This window comes from Anabas testudineus, chromosome 22 (genome assembly GCF_900324465.2).
Source record: "Anabas testudineus chromosome 22, fAnaTes1.2, whole genome shotgun sequence".
NCBI lineage: Eukaryota > Metazoa > Chordata > Actinopteri > Anabantiformes > Anabantidae > Anabas > Anabas testudineus.
In genome coordinates, this window is record NC_046630.1 from 6,172,349 (window position 1) to 6,192,834 (window position 20,486).

At 40.4% G+C, this 20,486-nt stretch overlaps 2 protein-coding genes across 5 annotated transcripts in view; both read left to right on the top strand.

Moving 5' to 3' along the window:
• The window catches only part of stard9 (StAR-related lipid transfer (START) domain containing 9), a 37,853-nt gene extending 23,995 nt beyond the window's left edge, over positions 1–13,858 (top strand). For both annotated transcript variants that reach the window (XM_026339195.1, XM_026339196.1), the window contains exons 22-33: positions 122–6,613; positions 7,602–7,805; positions 7,907–8,090; positions 8,321–8,467; positions 8,592–8,691; positions 8,878–9,044; positions 9,198–9,262; positions 9,400–9,602; positions 10,679–10,758; positions 11,161–11,319; positions 11,637–11,768; positions 13,498–13,858. In XM_026339195.1, the coding sequence (XP_026194980.1) occupies positions 122–6,613; positions 7,602–7,805; positions 7,907–8,090; positions 8,321–8,467; positions 8,592–8,691; positions 8,878–9,044; positions 9,198–9,262; positions 9,400–9,602; positions 10,679–10,758; positions 11,161–11,319; positions 11,637–11,768; positions 13,498–13,524 (7,960 nt within the window). In that variant the 3' untranslated portion in view covers positions 13,525–13,858. The remainder of the gene's footprint in view (positions 1–121; positions 6,614–7,601; positions 7,806–7,906; positions 8,091–8,320; positions 8,468–8,591; positions 8,692–8,877; positions 9,045–9,197; positions 9,263–9,399; positions 9,603–10,678; positions 10,759–11,160; positions 11,320–11,636; positions 11,769–13,497) is intronic.
• Positions 13,859–14,838: 980 nt separating this feature from the next.
• The window catches only part of sptb (spectrin, beta, erythrocytic), a 33,935-nt gene continuing 28,287 nt past the window's right edge, over positions 14,839–20,486 (top strand). For 2 of the 3 annotated variants that reach the window (XM_026339188.1, XM_026339190.1), the window contains exons 1-2: positions 14,839–15,143; positions 19,521–19,779. In XM_026339188.1, the coding sequence (XP_026194973.1) occupies positions 19,632–19,779 (148 nt within the window). In that variant the 5' untranslated portion in view covers positions 14,839–15,143; positions 19,521–19,631. The remainder of the gene's footprint in view (positions 15,144–19,520; positions 19,780–20,486) is intronic. The other variant, XM_026339189.1, reaches the window with a different exon arrangement.

The window sequence follows — 20,486 nt, forward strand, 5'->3', positions numbered from 1 at the left end:
CAACCAGGTGCTAACAAATACAAATATTGTCTGGCTTTTGTTGTTGCTTCTGCCTCCCTATCTGCAAATGGTTTATAAACTTCTCTTATTTTCAGTTAGTGTTTTTTTTTCTCCTCAACAGACATTTTCTGAAGAGAGACAGATCCACAGAACTGACTTCAAATTCCGCAACACCTGATTTGTTTGGCAGGAAGTGGGTTTCAGATGAGTGTCTGCCTCGTGAAAGGACTCAAAGTTGTTCTGGTGCTATTTTTTCTGGACAAAGTAAGTTCTGTCAGAGTAAAATAAGCTCCTCTGAAAACATCAGACTATCTTCCGGAGAGGAACCACAAGCTCAGGTCTGTCGGGATCGGCCCGAAAGAAAACCTCTTCTGCCAAACCGAGATCTTTCTTTTAAAAAACAGATCATTGACAGATCAGATCAGAGGTCACCGGTTACTCTTAAGTCACAACTTGTGCCACCAGTCAGCAAAGAAAATATAGAAGGGTCCAAAACAGAAAACCACAGTTCTTACATTGTCCCTGGTGTCAATGTGTCAAACCCACCCATTACAGACAAGAGCAGACTGCAAACAACTAGGAAAACTTTTGCTCATTCTGCAGGGCCCAGGTTAAAAGCTGCTCTGTCCAAAGTGTTCAAAAAACCACCCTCAGGTGCAAATGGAGGACAAGATTACAAACCCCTGTGGAGGATAGGAAGCAAATTTCACTGGAGGCAAAAAAGGGACAAACGCCTAAAAGACAGAAATATGAGCCAAAGCAAATGTGCCATTAAAACAGCTGTCTCATGTGAGGAGCTTGACCAAAGGACTCTGTTTGGTGACATTAGACAGAGGCGGTGGCATAGTGCAGAGGCTCTGATAAATAAGACGAGCAGATGGGTTGAGAGACAGCAGGGATTGGTCGGGTGGGAGGAGGAACAAGAAGAGAGGGATGACGGGATGTCAGACTGTGAAAGTCTCTTCTCTCTTGATTCCCTCTCCTCTGCTTATGCAACAGCTCTAGCAGAGCAGCTTAAACATGAGGAAGCAGCTCAGAGTGAAGCTGAAAGTGAAGACAGTCAGATGTCTAAAGACTCCTTGGCAGAGGAGAGCGGTGGGAAAAACTCTACTGTGGAAAGATTTAGCCGAACAGTGGTGCCAACTTACTCAGTGGTAAAAGATTTGTTTCATTCATCCACAGGACAAAATAAGACATCAGAGGGCAATTTAGAAATGGGCAGCTGTGAGAAACCTCAGGTAATCCCTGCAGAAGCATTTTGGAGCCGACCGGGATCCCCAAAATCTAGACATGATGGCAAAACTGGTGCACCAAGTAATCATTTATCTCAAAGCAAAGAGAGTGTGCACAAATTCATTGCAAACTTTGGGAACACAAAGACTTCTTCGTTCAGCAGCCCACGCTCCCTGAGCAGCTGCAGTGCGAGGGAGTCCGAAAACCTGCTGGTACTTACAGATGCCTGGTCTTCCACCGAAGCAGCAGACAGTCCCAGGATTTACAGGGATTCCCTACTTTTCCAAAGAAAGATGATGGTCAGAAGTGAGGAGAGCAGCAGCAGTTCCAGTCCAATCAGTATGAACCTGTCAGACTCTCAGAGTGAATACAGATGCTGTAGTTCAACTTCGATTAGCACTGATGGTGTAAATGTAACAGTGAAGGAACAGAACCTTGGTGCTTTCAGGGAGTGTCAGATAGAGACAAGACTAGAAGATACTGTGAAATCAGAAAGAGATGTAGAGCAATTAGGGCAACAGACAGAAAATGTGGAGCCTCAAGACTACAGTCTGGACAACAAAAGTCCAGCAGCCACCTCAGACAAGATTACTTCTATGTCCACACAAACAACAAATGTGCTTCAGGTGTTTACAAATGAAGCTGATACAGTAGCTGGCGATGTCACTAGGTGCTCTGACTCTCAAATGTGCATCTCTGGCTGTCAGTCAGATGAAATGCTGCATGAGATATCTGACACTGCAACTGTTTTCAAACTGTCCACTGAAGATGACATCTTATGCAATCTAAATGGTACAACAGGAAAGTTAAAAGATGAACCACAGAACCATACTGGGAATACCAAAGATGAATCACTTAAACCAAAAGCCACTGAGCAGTACGCTACACTACAACTGGACTTTATTAAATCTGCATGTAAAAATTCCAGGAAGAGGAACAAAGACCAGGATGCTTTCATGGGCAACATGAAAATTGCAAAGAGGAGCAACAGCAGAGAGTTGGTGACTTCATGCTCAACAATAGCTGGCAGTCAGCAAGATACTTGGCTAGATGATAATAACACCAGTGACTCTAACGGAGAGCAGTCTGCCATGGATTCTGCTTGTGCTGATGGCAGCTTTAGAGTGGGCACAGTGGCTTCAGTGGCATTGCCAGATTCTGATTCCCTGAGCAGGAAACATGGACAAGTCTTAGAAGGCTCTCATTGTGGTGACAAAAGTTCTCAGGGTGGTACCTCTGCGGGAGATGGAGAGGAAGTTGAAAAGGAAAATGTAACAAGAAAGGAAGTAGTTGGAATAACAAAAGAATCCCAAATTGATAACTACAGAAAAGTTCAACAACATACAAAACACATATGCAAGTCAGATGCTATTTGTAGTGCCATTGACCTGCGAATCTCAGAAGTGGTGAAAGAACACATTAATTTGTCACTGAATACCAGTGATAGTGACAGGAAAAGCACCAGCCAAAGCCTGAGTGCCTTAGCACCATCTACATGTCATTCTACATGTATTAGTGCTGAACATACATGGACAGAAAAACTGCAGTGTGAAAAAAAGGAATTTCAGGTAAAGGAAGCAACAAACCTCAGTGGACATGATTCGGTGGAAATTGTGACAGGCAAAAGCACAATAGATGAAAGTGAGCACCTGACATCAGAAATGCCAGGTGAATTAAGAACTAGCAACCCCATTTTGCAACCAGTTAGTAGTTTGTTCTCAGTGACTGGCTCCTCTTCAGAAAGAGAATCCATTGATACTTTGAAGAGAGAAGCTCTAAATCAAGACGTCATTGATGTAGGTAAACAAAACATAACTTTTAAACTTAATTCTATTATCAGTAATATGTGCTCAGAAAAAGTGGAGAACCAGACCTGTTCTGCTCCTGCTGTTGGCAACCCACAACTTCACCAAATAAGCAACAAAACACCATCCACCATAGCCAATACTATAGTCCACTTTGAAGCCAACTCTGTAAAGGTTGTTGGTATGGAAGCTGCATCAAGTCTTGGCGATAAATGTGATTATTCAGGCAAACAAAACTCACCAATTGAACAATTACAAAATATGGAACTATTATATGACGAGAGCTTTCAACACTTAAAACCCGTCAGTCACCACAATGCATCGACTGATGAAAATGCCTCTATAAGAGAGTTTTCTGTTACTTGTAGTCATGATGGAAATGTTGAAACAAACACTACATTAGGTGGCAAGCCTTTTGTCAAAGCAAAGAATAAGTTCAGCTGTCCACAAACGCATTCAGAAAACTTTACTCAGACATGTGTGATCAATATGAATTACAATAACAAGTGCCAAAACCTATCAAATGTACAAAATGGTGATGGTGAAAGTACTCAAAATGATAGCAAAGTCAACCGTGAAATAAAAAATGATGAAGAGACATTGACCCATCAATCTGAAACACATGTTCCAAAGATCTTTGCAGAGTCAAAATGTGAAGCATCTATTTCTGGTTTGATGCAGTCACAGCACAAAATGCAGAGGGGGAAAACAACAGGGGGTGATCTAAACACATCAAGTCATTTTGCTCTTATGCCCAAAAAGGCCAAGTCTAAGAGGTTTACAAAGTCTAAGATCCAGAATCATCCCTCTTCTTCTTCTGAGTCCTCTCTTAAGTCGTCAGATGAGGATGAAGAGGATGACAAAACCTCTAGAGTGCATCACAGCAGGTTGTCATCTAAATGGGTAAAGCTTGGAACCCAGAGTAATAACAAACACGAAATTGGACAGACTAGAAGGAAAGATGCACATATTTCTACTTCAGTGCCACCAAGCAAAACTAAAATAAACACCTGTTCCCCTGGAAGAAGCGAGCACATTCAAAAAATGCACTCACCTCCCCTTCAACCAACATCACACAGTACGACTGCAGAAAAAATCTCACATGCAGTGAGTTCACTACAAAATGCTTTGAGGTCGCAGGACTCTCCTATGCATTTTGCCTCCAGTGACATCAACCCTTTTGTTCATCAGTGGCAAGACGACTCAAACCAACATTGTTATAAGAACTCAGCTTTCGGGAGTGCTGCTGACATATCGTGCAACTCTCCACTTTTAAACACCACGGAAACCCGTATAACAAGATGCTGCAGTGTTGACAATGGTTTAAATGGACAGAACTCACCTTTTAATTCCCATCTGAGCACTTATGCCACCAATAAAGGGTTGTCTAGTACACTTAGCAGTATAGAGGATTATAAGGAACAGCAAACGGAAAAATCTCAGCTTGCATCCTGTCAACAGGCATCCATGGATGTTCGCAGGTGCTTAGCAAATCTGACAATAAACAGCAGTTCTTCAAGTAATGATGCTTCTGGTGGTTGTGGTAACAACTCCAGTCATGTGGATGAAATCATGTTTGTTTACTCATCTGAGCAAGAGTCCCAAAAGAGCAGAATACAAGCACAAAGGAGGAGTATGTGTGAACAAGGCTGTCAAACTGACCGTGGACTTCAGATAGTGGATATGAGCAACTGTAGTAAGAGGAACAGTCGTCACAAAAGAAGTAACACTGATACACCTGTAACACAGAAAATCAAAGTGGACATTAAGGAATCTCCTACGTGGGCCAGCATGGAAAGCATGTCAGCTCAACTCTCTAAGCTGATTGACAGCACCTCAGATCTGCTGGGAGATGTCCAAGGAATGAGAACAGGTGAAGTCCACAGGTCCATCCTGAGGAGAAGTGTCAACTTGTCAAATCTTAGTATCTCTTGTAGCAAATCTAATGACTGCACCAAGAGAGATTTCTCAACTCAAACAGCAGTAGATGTTGCAATCCAGACAGAAAAGACAGTCGACAAGGAAGCTGTAGTTCATCAAACACCCAGAGAAATACCTCATGAAGTCAGCGTAATAGTTAAAGTGATTGGTTCTGAAGGTGTCAGTATGTCTCAAGACAAGAATGTGCATTGTGTGGTGACAACAAAAGCGAACACGGATGAAAAAATGCAAAGCATGCCTGACCTGAGGTTTAACACCACCTCAGGCTCACAAGAAGAGGAAGTATCTCTGAAAAGACATTCTGTAAAGAGTGCCACTGAATGTCAAAGACGTGTAAGATCTGCTTCTTCTGGAGGCTCAAAGCAAATCATGCCTGAAGCACTGCGACACAAAAGTGTTGCAGTGTCTGAAATCACTCACAGATCATTGAAACATTGCTACCATGAAGAACACGGCTATTTAGTGGAAAATGATCCATCATCTTGTTCTAAAAAACATACTACATACAGAGACCGTGCATCATCTCCCATACTAACTGTGGGAGCGAAATTACGTCTAAAGCATAACGAAAAAAACTCAACGCCATGTTCAGTAAAATATAAGGATGGAGAAGGAAACCATGCCGCACAGGAAGACAGTCCCACTGTGCTGTCTCGCAAAAAGCCAGTGTGCACTTTTGTTTCAGATCATGGTCATGTGGCCAGCACACAACAGAGGAAACATGATCATGTTTCCTCTAAGAAATCAGGACCTGTATCACTCGAGGTGTTGAGTAAAATGAGTGGTTCAAGTAATGGATCTGATAAATGCTCCACAAGCCTTAATTCATCTCCAGATGGATATATAGACACAGACAGGAGAAATGTACCGTGTAAAGATGAGGACAACCAACAGCATGGATCAGAATGGCCCATGAATTCCCCACAAATGAGGACCTCCATCTCTACTAATGTTTTACCTTTGCAAAACCACATCTGTCCCATATTCCAAACACTTGACGAGTTCAAACAGCAGGCTAAAGGTAGACATGGAAAACCAACAGGTTACAAAAGACCTGCAGTTGATTCTGTGGATTTTTGTATTGATTCCTATGGCCCATCCCCAGTCAGTGGCACCATTGTTCAACATCAAGAGGACAACTTGGAGTCAGTGCTGCCCAGTGAGTGTAACACAGATGACCTTGTGAACATTAAACCTGTCACTAGCGTGTACCCACATCAAGACCACCAGATTGTCCCAGAAGAACTGCCAATGCACAACAAGTTCAGCAACTGGTCGGGCATCAACCATCAACACTCGAAACCTTCTAACAAATTGACCTCATTTCCTACCAACAATGATAAAAACTGTGCTGAGTGGGATGAAATGGAAAGTTACGGTTCAAATGCGGAGTCTGTGGTTCAGAACGGCAGCAGGGCGAGAGAGATAGAGAGCCTGCGAAGGGAGAGAGAGCATGTGATGGCGATGGTCAACCTCAATATGAATCCTACACCATTGACTGTGGAGCTGACGGAGGCCAAGTTACATTACAGGCTCGGAGAGACGGATACACTGTTAAAGATGCTGTCACCAGGATCCAGGGAAGAACTGGAGGGACAGACCTCTGTTCCTACCAAACAGCAGCTGTATGATCGGTAAGGATGCACAATCCAAATGCCATTTATTTTGATATAATAAAATTGCCTCAACCTGATACTAGTGCAACCACAATTGTAGTACTAAGGATAAAGCAATAACTTTTTTCAGCTATTTGGGGAATATAAACATGTTTTATATAATTTCAGTTTTAAATTAAATGCTACACTTCTCAATTCATAATATTTAATGATATTATAAAGGGGCTATAATCTGCCAAGTGTGAAAAGGTCTCTTGTAGTGAGGAGAGAGAATTATTGCCAGAATCTAAGCTCTCCTTAGCAACACTAAATTAATTGCTCATTGTTTAACGATCTGGCCCACTTACTGTTTTGGTTGACTCTTAACGGCTCTCCTAGCATCGTTTTGGCTGCAGCAGACAGCTGTTGTCAGCAGAAATACTCTAAATGCCCACAGTATACTACCTGCTCAGCACCAGATAGCAGACAAGCAACTTGCTTGTGAACAATTTGGTAGCTAAATTTAGCGGCCAGTTCCCTCTGGAGTTATAAAAAAACTCCTGGATATGTTAATAAGCAATTTGCCATGTCAACTTAAAAGGTGTTGATGTGTCTGTGTGGTGTTCACATCTTGCTTTCACTGCCCTCAAATGGCCAAAAAAACCCATTATTGCAGGGTTAACACTAGGAGGGGAGGGATAGGACGGCTTTGCCAATATTATTCTTTTATTAAAGTGAAGTTTCCTGATTTGGACTCGATAACGACTGATAAGAGAAAAAGTAAACAAAACTAAACTCTACTAGTAGGTTTGTAGTAATTAGAAACACCTTTAGGACCCTGGAAGACTAGTGAGAGCATCTGTGGAAAATTCATTAGGAACGTACCACCAACGAACAATAATCGAACATATTGTAGTTGACATTTTCACATCTTTAAGCCAATGCACTCTTTGTACTGACCTAAATTTGCTAAAAAACTTGCTCTTTGTCCTCACTGTATTTTCAATCTATCATCCTTTTCCCCCAGGCACCGCAGGAGTATTGAGGGTCTGAGGAAGGAGAGGGAGGAACGTTTCCAGAATTATCGAAGAGCTCGTAGTCTGAGTCCCAGCAAACATCCTTGCTCCTGTTCTCAAGAGGTTTTTTCCTCGTCCAAGGTGTCTGCAGCGATGCCCAGTCGGCGGAAGGAATACCTGCAACAGCTCCGCCAAGAGGTGATAGACACCACCAGGTACAGTAGGCCACTGGTTTTACAAAATACACCAATTTTTAGTCTGTAAAAGTGTTTGAGACTGCAGATTCTTGATTTTTGATCTATTATCTATACAATAGAACACCAGATTCTCAAAGAGGACAGGGCCAGTATCCGTCCGACATTGAGCAGTTACTGCGTGATTACAGTCGAGCCCGGGAGGAAGCCAGGACTGAGATAGCAAAGGCACGAGACCGACTGCGTGAGAGGACTGAGCAGGAGAAGAGGAGGCTTCAGCAGCAATCCTGTTCTCTAGAAGTGAAGGTTAGTTTTTGTGTTTTTATAGTATCAAAACTAAATTCCTTTAACTGTCCCAGTATGTTGTTTTGGTTCAGACCACTGTTGCTGTAAGACCATGATCCAAGATTAAATATAAAAAAAATTATGTTTGTGTTTGTATGTGTTTATCGTGGGTTTATTGGCACTTTATTTTTAAGACTTAAAATTATACTTACAACTCCACAATTTTAGAAATTGTTTCATGTGTTGGGCAGGATGACCCTAGGCATCGGACAAGAATTAGCAACAGTACCTTGTGTACAGGATCCAGCCTGAGTCTCTCCTCAGGACCCACATCAGGTTACAACAGTGGCAACACTGTTCAGCTACAACATGGCACCAGACAGGTTCTTACTGGACAGGTTGGTACAATAATGTTATTTACACACAATAATAAACTAATATGATTATATGACTGTATTTGTTCTTATTTTTCTTCTTTTTGAATGAGCAACATATAGTACAGTTGTTACTGTGTTTATTCAGACTTCAGGCTTCCAGGATGAAGGAGTGAAGGTCAGGACACGTCCTCCTGTATGTGGGCCTCAAAGTGTGAAGACTCAGAGAGTCTGTCAGTCTGCCCAGGGTAAGGACAATAAAGTGATTTACAAAGGCTAAAGAAGACAGAGACAAAAGTATTATCAAATGAAGGCTCGAATTGTCATTCAGATACAAGAGAAACATTATCATTTAAATTTAGTAACTAATACAGTATATAATTCTTTGCCCAGGTCTTTCCAAATGGCATTTTAACATTCATTTGTTTTATCAGATGTCTGCTTAGAGTCTACTGTTACGGAGTTTGAGCCCTTGATAACTTCATCTCCATCACTTCCCACTTGTGCACGTCAACGCACTGCCTCCTTCGGCTCCACCTCTTCTATATCGACAACCTATCAGGATATCACATCCACTCTCCTTGGGCGAGCACTGGCTGAGGTAATGACTTGAGTTCAGAGTTAACATGAGAAAAACTGAAAAATTCAATATCAAGACTTGTGTTAAATAATGCCATTACCACATTCTCACTGTGACTTTTCTCTTTCAGACTTTCTTGTCTCTTTTAATACAAACGTTTTTTTCTCTCCAAAGGTACGACAAGCATCCTCTGGAGATTTAAGCAATCTAGTGATGGTCAAGGCCACAGCAGGCTGGAGGTGAGTCATGAAGTCCATAAATCCTCTACACTGAGCTCTCTCCATTCAAAATGTTTACTTTTATATAAAAAACTACACAGGTAAAGCTTTAATCTCACTCTGTTAATCATCAATGCATTGCATCTGTTTTTAAATAGGTACCAAGGAGATGAACGCGGTATCCAGGCTTACTATAAGCCTTCCTCCAGTCCGTCTGTCCATGGTTTCCTGGTGGCTGGAGAACTGGACAGACCCCTGGACAACCTGTGGAACACAATCTGCCAGCTGTCTAAAAGCCACATGTACAATCAGTCAGTACGCTCTGTCTGGACACGACCACTAGATGACAGCACTCAGCTTGGTGAGTTAACATCTCTGCATAGTCTGCAGATATACTGTAATACATCAAATATCTATCAAAATATATCATAACTATTATCAATTTATACCAGTGGTGGAGTATAGCAATAACATTTAGTCAAAAAAAATACTGAGAATAACAATTATAAATAAACATTAAATGTGAATTTCAGTAATATGTACTCAAATCTAATCCCACCACATTTATCAGACAAATGTAATTGCTAGCTATTAATTATAATTAACATTTTCTGTTAAAAAGCCACCCTATTAATTATTATACAGTTCTTTACAGCACAAGTGTGAAATTAACGCACAGTAAATATTTTCTTGTCACTGTTGTTTAGCCCCAATTGTTTGCTTTTTAATTGCTGAAATGGATCATTTAAATTAAATTAATCTTGGTGAATAACTGAAAAAAAGTTTCTAAAATGGAAAAGTTCCTTTTTTCCTTGAACCGGTCCATGACTTGAATTTACGGTCTGAACATTTTCGATTTCTGCAGAAACGTTATTTATGAGGCACACATTCATTTGAGTACATTCATTTGTACGATCTGTAGAGTTGGTGCCTGTACCTGTACTTTTGTGCGTAATGTGAATTTTAGACCATGTACTTAGTACTTCAACTTAAGCAAGAGGAGTACTTTTTTCAAACAAGCACCTGCTCTTTTACTTTTTAGTTCACCTTGCAACAATCATTTGTATTTTTGCAAGAATAAAAGTATTCTAAATTTGTCTTTGTTGCAAGACTATTTATATTTTTGCATGCTATTTGCAGACCCACCATATGCTTACAATGGTTATCTACAGTACAAAACAGTACACAGTCTCATTCATCACTGACGGTTTTATTGTACTGCATGACCAACTCAATTTTCACACCTGCAGTGTGTTTCATACCTTTGCAACCTCATCGGTTCTCTTTTGCCTAATCTACACTGCTCTGTTCAGTTCATAATGTCATACACACGAGATTTTTTTTGTTACCTTACACAGTAAAGGCCGCAGTTTGGTTATTTGCATTTTCCAACTGATCTTGTCTGCTGCATTCTCTCTCTGTTTCTTTTCTTTTTAGTCTACATACTAACAGATCCGTCCACCTGCCATCTCAGCCAGCCACGGGACTTCTGCTGCATCAGCACTCAGTCCAAACAGGTAATCACATCTGCAACCGACCACTGTCCTCATGGTTACTGCTAGTCACACTTGTTTAAGGTCTGGCGAATGTTTGCTGCATAGCTGAACACTAAACCATGCTTTAAATTGACATGAAATTTCCATTTTACTGCAGCAAAAGATGATTGGACAGTGCTGTCTTTCGACATTAAGACCAGTTTTACAGAAAATAGCACACAATATGTTATTTAGATACTACCCGTGCTCAGAGAAATAACACTAAGCATAAACAACACTGACCCACAGGCAATGGGTGTGGTAGAAACTTTGTCAGCTATTGGTTTATCACTGTCTGTGTACAGTTGCCTTTTGGCTGATGGAAAGGCTGTGCTGCCTGTTTTATTGATGTTTTTTTTTTTTTTTTTTACCTTTCTGCCTCAGGGTGGCCTGCGTGTGATGGCAATGCAGTCAGTGTTCGACGAGTCTCTGCCTCGTCCCAGTGTGGACGCCATCCGAGGGGAAATGATGCCTAGTTGTTGGATCCTGCAGCCAGTTCGACGTAGTGGACAAGAAGTCACCCGAGTCATCTACATGCTGCAGGTGAGATGTGTTTACTAGCAACACATTTTAACTGCTACTCATGTTTATTTAAACTCTTTGTAGATTATAAGCTTTATTGGAATTGCTACTAAAGTTTTTAGTTATTATATTTTCAATATGTCACGCATTTATCAGGCGCTCGTGGACACATTTCTGTCAAAGGCAGTAAGTCATTTACATGCATCTCAGTGTTATTGTTTGAGCCCACAGTTGATAGATATCTTAATAACCAAGAATCATCTAGAAAGGTTTATATTACTCTGTGTGAGTCATTTATGTTTTGGTAGTTTAACGTTGGACATTCTCGTCTTCTTAAGGTGGACCTAGGAACTCCCTCTTTTCCTCAGCGACTCTTGAACACTGTGGCCAGAAGACAGGCAGCTGTCATCGCAGATCTTGACGTTTTCCTCACCTCACAAATCCACCGGACACATGAAGACACATCAGCAGTGAGCACTTAGACTAAACTCTTTCAATCATGGAGTTAGTCTGTTTTTTCAGTTTGCACCTGAAATGTATTTACTTGACATCTTTAGAGCACTATTATATTCATTTCCAGTTAAATGGTTCTACCAGCTTTGTCTTTTTTTATGATGGTATTTTTTTTATTTTTATAAAATGTTGAAACTGTATTTTTATATTTGTAAATGTGCATTAGTGCTTTCAACAATCTTAATACTGTTTACCAAAGATTTAGTCTAAGACAATTGACATGTATTGTGTTTGACCATTTTATCCAGGGAGGTAAGGTGTCACCTAGTCCAGTCATATATTTAGCACAGTAAATGTAATTTAATTATAAACACCTGCTATTTAGCTTCTTTAATGCTGATTAGCAATATGGTGTCGATTCCTACTATGAAGTCACACGTTTATTTTATCATCACAGCTTTTGCCAACAGATGATCTGAAGTTAACTGATTTGTCTGTTTGTATATTTACTAAAGACGTATTCTCTATAATCTTTTCCTTCTATCTATGTAAATAGATAGATGCAGCCAGCTTTACAGCCATGCTAGTACGCCTGAGATTAAGCCCGTATACAGCTGGCAGCATCACTTGGTGCCAGATATGGGTCAGGCAGTTTTTCCAAATATTTACTTGCTTTATTTTAGCATATGGAGTGAGATGTTGAAAGAAACTTTGCAGATGTGATTTGTGATTAGAGACAAATTAAAGCTGAAAGGTTGAGATGCACTTCTACGTCAGGTGAGTTTCATTTTTATAAATGAACACCTGAATTGTCCTGATGGGTTGAACCAAACCCAAACTTATGTAGGATATTCTTTGAAATACTGTTCAGTAATTTGTTACAGTACATGTGTGTACTTATTTCAGGGACTGCATATTTTAAACACTGATCTTCATTCTGCAGAAAACTCTTAATGTTCTTCACTGGTTCTGCAAAAGGGAAAAGTAACTATACTGTAAATAAGGGACTGTATGAAAATTATTAGGTGGTAAGAGGGAGTCAGACTAAGTGGGATGGTCTGTATGATAAAATACATTTTATTTTGAATGAAGGTTAGATAGACTGGCATTTTTTGTTAGAGCGGGAGAACCTTGTTAATTAATCAATGGAAAACTATTCCAGGATACCTTTATATTTTTTTGACATGTGGGGAGGTTGTTGCAGTTTTTTAACTCGAGCAGAGTTTAAAGAGAATGTATTAACTCTGTTGGGGCTCTTGCTTTTTAAGAAATACGACATCCATAATTTTCATACAGTCGCTAAGCTGTGTATCTAATGCACCATGGATTTTAACCACTTCGCTTCACTAACTCAGCAGAAAATGAAAATCAGTTTTGTAGCAAAACGTTGAGTTTGAGTAGAAAAGTCAGGAATGTTTGGATTTAACAAGTCAGAGGCTAAATAGGTGATTACATTTTCAAGCAAGCTCTCCAGTGTCAGTCTGACCTGCTGGTATGTCCTTGAGCACGATACTGAATATACCCACCAGGTCCAGCAATGCTGCACTGTAGCTGACCCAGACCTTTAACCTTTTACCTTTTTTTCTGTAGTACTTCATGGTACCCCACGTGTGCAGAAGCTGAGTTATAAGAACTTTCATTCACCCGTTACAATTGTTCGCGCCTCCTGTTTAAAATGCTGTCGAATGTGTTTTGTGATTTATTAATATTATCATATTAAAAAGTGATGTATTTGTTTTGGTGCAGTGTCAAAACTATGCAGAAGCTGATTGAAAGCAGAACCGCTCAGCTCAACCCATAAATGAAGCCATATTATTTGCAGCAGCTGAAGGTTCGGCAGCTGCAGCGCTTGACTAAAGATGATTTCCCGTTTCCAGAGGAGTCAAACAGAAAAAGAGAAGGATGACAACTTTTGTACTGGTTTCTATTTTATGCATATCTATATATTTTTAAATAATCATTTAAGTGTGTAAAAAAACATTGTTATTTATGTCTTAACAGTGTGTTGTAAATGTATTTTATTATAAACACCTTGCTTCTTGTGGTTAATGTTATTTGGCCCGTTTGTTTGGGCAGTTTTTATAAATACAGCACATATTTTTGTGAATTGTTGTTTTGTCACTTTGTGCTTTACTTGAATGTCTGAGAATCTTTATCTAATAATTTGCAATAATCTGTGCTTCATTACAAGTGTTGGTATCAAACATTAGCACCGATCCAAACATACGAGAAGCTAAATACTCCTTTACTTTTTGTGATACGATATTTAGCTATTTTAATTAAGCAAAGTTTATAAAAGTCAGTTGTGTTCATATAAGAATTCTCTTTTAAGACAATTAGTTTCTATTCAAATAAACTGTGTTAGAAAAAAGTTTAATATCCCTCAGAGTGAGGTACCCTTTCATCAACATTATGTATCAGTGGATTTACAGTTAAAATCCCTTTTAATTACCTTCTCAAACTCTCTCATACACTTTCAGTCATTCCGCAAAACATCTAGATGCTGAAATGTTGGAGAAAATGTCACAGTTTAAGTATTTATATGCACTTTATGGTCTTAAATATTAAAATAAAAGGTTATTTCAGCTGTTTCTAATTCGAACTGTTTGATTTCTTAGTGTTGTTTCTTAGTAATGAAAACACTGAAGTGAGCTGCTTAATTTGTTTGAAGGTATTAATAATACTTAATATTCATTCTTCAGAAAACGCACAAAAAACAGAGAGTACGTACTCTACAGTTTTAACCTTTTATGAAGCATGGAGTTTGATGTACTTCACACTGAAGTACATTTAAAAACTACTAAACCATCCTTAAATCGGCCTCTGATCACACTACATTATGTACAGTGTATTAATACTACAGTGCTTATACATCTACTGGTACTCGTCATATGATCTGCCAGCTGTTTGCACTCTGTGCAGTTGTTTCCATGTCCAAACCTCTTCTGTGCTTCTCCTAAGTGGCAAACAGACCCAGGAGTGGAGGGGACATTTCTGAAAGGGTCTCACTGGGTGTGTGTGTGTTGTGTGCACGATTAGAGCCCGGTCGGGGCGGGGTGGAGGTGGTGGGGTGCACAGGAGAGCAGAAGTGTCTCTGCCATTTAGAGTCACCAGCTCTTGTCAGGAATGTCCGTCCCCTGCGCGCACAGATCATGTACTGGATGCGCACACTTTATTTTTAACCCGGCAGGGTGGGTCAGTCGCTGGCTTTCGGGAATGACCGCAGCGCGCTCGGCGCCTTCAGCCCCTTTCCCTTGTCCCTCGTACTGGACCGTGTCTTCCTCCGTCCTCTCCGACCGGGACCCCGCTGCTTCAATGGGATTATAATTGCTTTATTGGCAGGGAGAAGACTCTAGATAAACAGTTTAGGACAGGACAACATCCAGAGGCAAGTAAGTGTAAATTGAAGGCGCAGTTAATGCGCAATTGGTAAATGAAATAATTGATCTTTGGCCAAATTGTTTCTGTCACTGGTCACTGAATGGTGTTCGTTCCATTTAGACTGTTGTTTCCAGCTAAGTTACAAGTTATCTCCAAACCACCTGTTGGACCAGGCTGCCATATCAAACGTGACGTCGTTTTTAAAAGCGCGACACCAGTTATTTCAGATGGATGTGCTGTTTTAACTGCTTTACCTTCAGTTTCTATGTAGTCTGTTATCTTCTACTGTGCCCCAGCAGGGCGCAGCTCAAAGTCGCCCTAACCACGAGTTGTTTATAGAAAGTATCCAGATCCTATTTATTCTCACTTAAATCTTCAAATAAAACACCAAGTAAAGTCACTAAAGTAAAAGTACTTTATCAGTCTGTACTCCAAACATCCAATGTAGAAAGGCTCAAAGAGAAAAATGAAATAATTGAAATAATTATAGAGTCAGTTAGTAAAATGCAAAATGTGAAAAAGAAATTATTCATAAGCCTGTCACATGTTTTACTTCTTAATAATCTAATAAGTAAAGTTGTAAAATGTTCAACTTGTGAAATGTAGTAGAGTCAGGGGCCTGTGAAGTTACATTTCACCTCTGATTTTGAACTTAAGTCAAAGTACTTTGTTGCTACTTCATATTTTATTTCTCTCGTCCTCAGTCGAAAACATTGCGTTCACCTTTGAAATATCACAGGAACAAAAAGCGTCCTGCCCAAAACAGAAGTTCCTCTTTATTCCCCTTAAAAGGACAAGTGTGAGTGTGTCGCAGTGTCTGGATGAGCAGGGGCTTTTGTGTAAACGCACTCCAGGAATAGTTTACTATCGACTCCTTATAACCTCTCTCAAGATCAGACTCAATATTGTTGCAGTCAAAACAATATTGACCACAACAAAAGAGGTTATTTTTTTCTTCACAGCTTGTGTACGTAATCGATGTGCACTATGGATTATGCTAAACTGTGTTTTTATGTTTGTTTTTTCAATTTCCACCCTGTTTTCCCCACAGATTGTTAGAATCCACACATAATGGTTAGTTTAATATTGATTTTTGTCAGTTTGAGGACAGAGTTGAAGCTGCACACTTTGGTGGTCACTCCACCATCTGACCAGCCCCCTCCTCCTCTCATATTGATCTCTTGTGTTTATGTCTCAGATTTACGCTCTGTTGTACCACAGGCCTTTTTCTCCTCAGTCCAGTTGCTGTCTCTCCTTTAGTTACAGACATGCACAGTGTAGGTTGCACATCTTGACTACACCCATCGCTCATTTCATCCTCTCCATCTGACTCCCCACAAAGTAATGTGCTCACTCTTTGCCAGCTAATGCATTGTGCTGCAGACATCAACATGTTTGCTTACAGCTGGGAGCACGGCTTCTGGAGTTATTATTCATCTCAGGTGCTGACGTGATATTTACATTGCATATATTATTATATTGTGGACACTGTAGTTTTTTAAGGAGGGAAGAAGGTGCAGATAATTAAAATCACAAATAACATTTTTTCCCCTCCAATCTTCATAAAAATCCGCCAGTGTTGACTTGTTAAACTCAGCAAATGTTAACAGAAGAAATCTCATTCACACTTCTCATTTGCTATCCCAAGTGCTCCAGAGGTAATTATATGCAGCACTGCATCCACAGATCCCGAAACCCATGTGGCATTGTTGTAATTTCCTGCTTAAAGAAATGTAATATGTTGTTAAGCAACACTTGCATATCTGGGAAAATACCAGCTGACATTTCTGTAATCTCTCTTGACATTTTACTACTTTTGAGATATTATCAGCACCCATAATCCATCAGTTCACAATATGCAGCCATACAAATACTCTATGTGCTGGACTCTGTGCCGGAGTCTCACTACTGCAGTTGAAGGAAACACACCGGGTTTCATTGTATTATATCATGTATTGACATTTCTCAGTGGATGGCAGTAACAGCTTAGGGATATGCTATTCGTATCAACCTCATATCAGATTTATACCTTTTACCTCACAGTTCCCAGTAACAGCAGTAATGTTGTTAAGTCACTAATGTGTCAGTGATGTTTGCTTTGCTGAACTCAGGTACGAAGCCAACCAGTGGTAAATAGTTTGTTGACTAATTGAGCCGGAGATAACATTGTGTTACCTGCTAAATTGTTTGTCATTTATAAAGGAAAGTGCAGAATATGTTCTTCTATTCTCTGTTTTATATCATTTCTCATTTCTTAACTTAGTTTTCTATTAATCAACCTCTACTTTGGTCCAGACTGAATTATCTAATCACATTGTAGATTGATTAGCATGAACTTTCGTACAACTATGTCACCTCCTGAGGATGAAATCTATTAACTGAGATTATTGCTCGTACTGTAAAAAACTTCTTCTTCTTTTTTTAAGGTCAGTGTTTGTATCGAGCATTGAATTATTTGCCAAACATAAATATTCTCACAGGCATAATTGTTCACACACGCACTTTTTCCATCATCTTATTTTTGGTGTTTAGACTTTTATATTACACTGCAGGGACTTACTGACAGGGTGACCTACTGTAAGTGAACAGCTTTGTCAGAGTTTTGCCTTTTGTTCAAGGACACCACGAGAAGACAAGTGTATCGACAGAGCCAATGAACTTGTGACCTTTCTGTCACAGGACTGTCTATAAGCGGGAGGCCAGCTTGTCTTTATACAGCTCTAAATGGAGCCTAGTACAGCAGCACAGAGAATAGCCTACTTCTCGACTCACACGTAATTTTCTGTGGACTGCTGGTCCACAGACACGATTAAAGTCTAATAGGTTTTCTACTGCTGTCAGCTTCGTGTAAAGAGGGTTTGTGCAGTAGTCCTGTCCAGGTTGGGTGTGAGGTGATAAGGGGATCCCCAGCGGTGGGTGGAGCATCCCTGATAACAGCTGTCTGCAGTGGATTGATATTGAGCAGGAGGAGGGAGACCTGTAGGATGCCATCACTGTGCATCACTGAGGGCCTCTGAGTGCACCAGACAAACATGGTCTGTGGCCACATAGTGAATTAATATCAGTGGTGAAAAGAAACGGCTGTGAATATATCTTTAAAGTACAGTATGTTTTCATTTTAAGTTACCAGTTTATTTCCTTATCTACAATTCAGAGACAAATATTGATCTTTTGTTGTAGCAGATTAGGAATACAGTATAAAAAAGTTTGACTCCGTGCTGCTCTTGTGCTTCACGTGCCTATATTCATAACACCCCCCACACACACACACATACTCGCAGTTCAAACTACGTAAGCTGCATCATTCAAAAGAAGGCGGTTCCGTCATGTTGCGCGGTACAGAGGGGTTGCCCTCCCCCTGTGCAACATGATAAGAGAGCTATGCTGCACCCAGATAGAGCTATCAGGGCAGCTACGTACCCTTCAACCCGCCATTCCACACAAAGAATATACACACACACTGCGGGGTAACAGTTGAGCAAAGTGACACACACAAAATGGTGATCATGAGGGACACGGGAGCTTGTGGGGGCAGTTCAAAAGTTGGCACAAAGAGAATTCCTGTGTTAAAATATAAATATAAAACAACGGAGATCTGGGATTTGTCAAAATTCCCTGTTTTGTCCTCAGACTATAGAGCTGCAACTTATAATTGTTTTGATTAGTGAAAAAAGTGTGAATGTGCTAATTATTTTTTGTGCCAACCAGTGTCTGTTTTTTTCCAAACAACAGTCCAAAACCTGAAGATATTGAGTTTACTGTAATGCAGGATAAGCAAAAGGAGAGAATTCCTAAAATTGCAGTAGTTTTAGTTTTATTTCCTGTCAATCAGTATCCTTTGGAATAGAAAATCACAGATTATCAATTGCACGTTTATAAGATTTCTGCCAGTTCACTGGAAGGTAAAAGCCACTTGCTGCTATTTAGAGCAGTTCATCTGTTAAATGTCCAACTTTAGGCTTATGTGAAATTACAATAGGTGAGTGTCATTTACTGATGCAGCAATTAATTTAATTAATATGACCTCATATGTTGTCATAAAATGAACCGGCAGCTATTTTTGATAATTGAAGAATAATTTTAGTAATCTTCTGTCTTTTATAGCTTCTTATATAGAATGATGGTTGCTTTTCTTTGTCATACATGATAGTAAATTGAGTAAAATGAGTCAAACTGCACACACTGTACTGTATCGTTCTGCACCCTGAAGGTCAAATTTCTAAAAGAACCAACAACAAATACAACACATAAAACTCTTTTCTTTGCAGGTTTATACAGATTTCAGCTCCAGCGTTTTCCTCAAAGTCGTCTCTTGTACATGCTGAATTCCAGTTAATCATCTTAATCAATCATAATGACACCTCTACTGTCTTTCCTGTCTGTTTCAGACTACACACATCAATCGGGGTCCTTCCATTTCATCCATCTCCCTCCTCACCAAGAGCACCTGAGGACGCCAGCCGCCGTCCCTTTACCTACTTGCCGCGCTGGCTACCGCCATGACTTCCACCACAGACTTTGACAATGTGGAGATCACGCAGCAGTACAGCCACATCAACACCCGCTTTGACCTCTCTGACGAGGAACTAGACAATGACAACTGCACTGCCAGGCTGTTTGAGCGCTCGCGCATCAAAGCCCTTGCAGGTGAGTGCCCGCATAATAAATAGCTTGTGTCCTATCTTTACCAAGTGTGACAGATTTTTGAGCTGACATTGTCTGTTTAAGAGCATGGGGAGGGCTGAAAGGATAAGCTGTGATGAGGGCCCATTTAACTTTGGCAGGGTTGAGTACACTTGAATAAAACAGTGTGCTTCATTCCAATTTAGTCAGAAATGACAAAATCAAACCACAGGCAGCGCTTGGTTTTATTTCAAAGCTTGCAGCCAGAGCTCTGCAGGTGTTGTTGTCGTGTGTGTGTGCATGTTTCTCATGTTGTAACACGCCCCCAGCAGCTGAGCCCTGACACTGCTCCGCACCCTCTGCAAGTAACTGGGATCACTTGCACATTCCCAAAATGTCCACCGGCTGGACAGCTGCCCTGTCCGTCTGCCTGCCATAGCAGAGATTTCTGTCGTTTCTGGCTAAGCTGGTAAGCTGTGACCCACCTGTGGGTTTTAAAATAGCAGTGAAAGGACTGTAAGCATGGCAGAAAAGGGGAGTTGAGGCTCACGTCATGTTCATGTGTGTAAAGCTGTAGACAGAAGAGAGGTCAGCCACAAGGTGCGAGGTTTGTAAAACACAAATGTTGCTGTAGAGAAGGGACAGAGCCTGAGTTTTGGTGGTGTCACCAACACTGTGTTATTCTCTTGTCTCCCTCTGTCCCATTGCTGTGGACATAATATCTCAGGAAC